General features: G+C 31.9%; 1 protein-coding gene across 3 annotated transcripts in view; it reads left to right on the forward strand.

Annotated features, from left to right (window-relative positions):
- The window catches only part of LOC100168229, a 396335-nt gene that overhangs the window by 13457 nt on the left and 378571 nt on the right, over positions 1-4307 (forward strand). For 2 of the 3 annotated variants that reach the window (XM_029489229.1, XM_029489230.1), the window contains exons 5-6: positions 1319-1498; positions 1640-1891. In XM_029489229.1, coding sequence (XP_029345089.1) covers positions 1319-1498; positions 1640-1891 — 432 coding nt within the window. The remainder of the gene's footprint in view (positions 1-1318; positions 1499-1639; positions 1892-4307) is intronic. The other variant, XM_029489231.1, reaches the window with a different exon arrangement.

Below are 4307 nucleotides of genomic sequence, written 5' to 3' on the forward strand. Positions count from 1 at the left end.
ATTGAAAATTTAGAAGAAGATTCCACATAAGTAATTAATTCTGTTACAAAAAAATCTAAAAAATACATTTACACAGTTTACTTTTATAGTCATTTTAACTTCAAATTTGGACGAAATTACATATTGTATAACGCGTTATAAGTAACTAATGGATATTGTGATATGATTAATTTGGAATTTATTATAGGTACCTATTATAGGTCAATTTTTTTTTAATACCATATATAATATTATGCCTTATACCTAGACTGACATACCGTCTCCGCTCAGAATCGTTTTTCTTATGCAATGATATTATATCATTGAATTCAAATTTAATACCATCTATTATACAATGACCCACTAGTAATCTACTGTACAACAGAGCGACATCCACTTATTCACCTTTTTTATTAATTTAAACACACTTTTGTAAATATTTTCAAAACAAGAATATTCAGCTATTAATATGGGATATTTCTTATTGGATAACATAGTAGTACCTGTTGCTACCCACACAATTCCATCTGTAATTTTATTTGGTTCATTATATTCAATACTTAAATACCATCACCTGGTTGTGGCTCAGATTATGTACATTGAATGCTTTCTTTTGTAAATAGTTTTTTGAGTATTTCTTTTTTTATCATTCCCAAATAGTATGATAATTCAAGTAATACGGCTTACGGATTATTAAAATGGTTTAAAGCAAAACTACCTATTATAAAAATTGTCGAGAAGAACTTTTTTAACAATCGTAAGAATGCAAATTATTGATATTTTTAGTCAATAGTTAAATAATTTATCGATAAAAAGTAAAAAAAAAATTGTTAATTTACTATGCGATATTGGACGATTGAAATACGATATCAAAAATCGGATTTCTTATGTTTGTAAAAAAAATTCTTCTAAAAAATTTTTTATAATAGGTAGTTTTGCTGTAAACCGCTTCAAAAAGCTGTATTAATTGACGAACAAAAGTATAGTTTTTATTTGTATATAATTCAGATACGAATAGAAAATATAAAATAAAACGTTTGGCACACCGGCAGAAAATTGATTTTTCCGGGGGAAATATTTTGGTACAAATTCTGAAATAGATGGTCCAAAACGGCATAAACTATAGTAAGATTAATGGTAAAAAAAAAATTGTGAAAAGTCAAGTTTTCAGCAACAGGGGTTCTGGTCATGGGAGGTTCTTGGTACTGCATTTGGCACTGTGGGTGCTAAGGTCCTTAGCTACAAAGATTGAAGATTTTATAATTTTTTAACCTTTGTATACAAAAGAGTTTGCACATTTTTATGAATTCCTAACCACCGTCACCTTTTTTTCAAATAGTCCTCTCAGGTTACGACGACCATATCGGCAACGATGACGACGAACACTTCAGCAACGACTACGATGGACAATTCGGCAATGATGACTACGACGAACACAATAACTACAGCGACCGATAATTATACAGATGACCCGCCAAATCTGTCAACGCATAACCTAGACAAATCGTTAACTAATCTGGTAAAAAGTACTAACGTATTATATTATAATATACTATAGTATAGTATTGGTGGTATAGTATTGGTGTGTGGCTATAATATTATTCTGACATCTATATGGTATTTAGATATTGTTTTTCAATTTTTTTTGTCCTAAATGTAGACATCTTCTAAAGACATTCCGGATGCGGCGATTCGTACTAACGCTGTCGAAGACCAGTATCCTCAGCCACGAGCGACGACGACGACTAAACCTTTCTCTAACACGTATATTCCGGGGAGTAAGAACACATCGGAAATCGGTGGTCAGTTGTCGTCTTCTGCATCAGAAAATATCCAAAAAAAGCAATATACCTCTGAACCAAAACCAGTACTACCACCGAATCAGGATAAGATGCCTCCTCAACAGTTGAACGTAAATTCACTAATGGATTTCATTCTCGATATTTCAATATAATAATGACTAATATATTAATAACTAGGTATATAAATTATAGAAAGAATAGTATGAACTGGAAAATATAAATAAATGTCTATCAAAATATTACTACAGCTTTGTACTAACCACTTATGTTCTTTTGAAACACTGCTTCCTACTAGGGTCTGAACGTTCATGATTTTATCAGTTTCTGATATGGTTTCGGATTTTGGGTTTCGGTACTTAAAAATATAATATTTTAGTTTCGTTTCTATAGTTCGGTTTTCAAAATTATGAAATTTCGGTTTCGGTTAATACTGCAGGGTGTTATTTCTTTTTATTTTAATATTTTATAATTAATTAATCTATAAAAACTATCTATAAAACGATTATCAATGCCTACTAAGAACCTTTATTAATTGACGGCTATTAGTTAATGATAGGTAATTCAATGAATAGAAAATGATATAAAATATAGTCATATATGTCGTATATATGTAGTATAAATAATATGTAGGTTCAGCCGCACCTCCCCTTAAATTATACATGTAAAAGCATAGGTACCTCTCTATAGGCAATTTGTGTACAATGTACATACTACATGCACCTCCCAAACTTGTATTAATTAATTAATATAGGCGAACCGCAACACACATAAATGTAACTGAATCATCTATTTATGTTATCAAATATTATTATTATTTATGTTGTCAAATATTATAAATATTATATAAATACCACGGCTATAGATAGTATGGTTGCCCATCGACCTATGATTCCCATACTTGAAAAGTGTCTACCGAAATGAATCTCTATAATCAGTATTAAAGTTAAGCTAAACAGCTGGAGACTTAAGCACTAGCGCTTATATATCATGGTGGATATCACGGAACTACTATTTACATTTGAAAGGTAATTGCATTTATAGTCACTACAACAAATAAGCGCTAGTGCGTAAGTCTCCAGCTGTTTAATACTGATAATGGAGATTCATTTGGGTAGACACTTTTTTAAATTCGTTGGGCAACAATATCTTTAATCGTGATAAATACTGCAAACATATATATCACTTCTCACACATATTATATACTTCTATTTACGTAACAATCAATAAATGGTTTACTGTTAGGAGTATAATATAGTTATTCGCCTATGGGATGTTCGTCTTATATTATATATCCAGAGGACATAAAAAATAAAAAAGCAATTATCAATCCCCCAAACTCAGACCAACAGTGCTTCAAGTGGGCAATCCTAGCAAGACACGTTTCGGGTATCATCAAAAATCAAGGGGCAGACAATTATACATCGCTTGAGGACAAATATATTTTTTTTGGCTTAACATCCCCAACACCCGCGAGGAAAATAAAAACATTTGAAAAAAGTAATCCGAAAATATAAGTCAAAGTTTATGTATTAAAAAGAGAAAAGAATAAGAAACATATTGTTTATCCACTTAAGGTTGTGGATGAAGAAAAAAAATATCATTCTGATCTCTTACTAATTACTGACGGTAATAAAAGCCACTACACCTACATTTCTAACCTTTCGAGGCTTGTGAGATCACAAATAACCGGACATGAAGAGAGCGTAGTATTTTTCAAACGTTGCTTCACCAGTTTTGACAATATACATACAAAATATAAGTTAAAAGGTCAGGCGGGACTTGAACAACATAAGTTGATATGTGGAGCACACAAGCCAATTCTGCCTAAGATTCCTAAGCCCGGTACATTGTTACAGTTCGATGGGTGAAGTAACGCTCAAAGACATCCGTTCGCGATGTATGCTGATTTCGAGGCACTCCTTGTTAAATGTGAAGAAAGCAAAGGCAAGAAAATAGTAGCTTTTCAAAAGCACGAGCCAATGAGCTATGGAGTTTTCATAAAGGCTTTAGAAAACGTCCCCATTGATTTGCTTGAGAAATATGAGATACCAACATCACCTATTTTTTTTTATTGCGGAAGCGAGTCAAATCAGGATGTAGCCAAGCGTTGCCATGGTAACCGGTTAATTCGCGAAATCCATTTCGGCGAATGGATATACCAGCGAACGGTTATATCGGCGAATGGATATATTGGCGAAACCACAAAACCTAACAGGAAATTTAAAAATTTAAATTGCATATTATATAATTCAATAATTTAGTCAATAATAAGTTAAATAAAAAAGATCTCCTAGGACCATATATATACCTATAATAATAATTAATAAATAATAAAAATAATACTTTATAAAAAGAGACGTCCTAGAACCATATATATGTTACGGGCAAAGTAGGAAACCTGGGCATTGTTATACAATGTCCGGGCACTATGTACAATGCCCGAACATTTTGGGCAATGTAAGAATGACCGTTTTAATACTCAATTTTTTTATACATTGGCCGGGCATTGTACGAGATTAACCGGGC

The sequence above is a fragment of the Acyrthosiphon pisum genome, chromosome A2 (genome assembly GCF_005508785.2).
Source record: "Acyrthosiphon pisum isolate AL4f chromosome A2, pea_aphid_22Mar2018_4r6ur, whole genome shotgun sequence".
Classification (NCBI taxonomy): Eukaryota; Metazoa; Arthropoda; class Insecta; order Hemiptera; family Aphididae; genus Acyrthosiphon; species Acyrthosiphon pisum.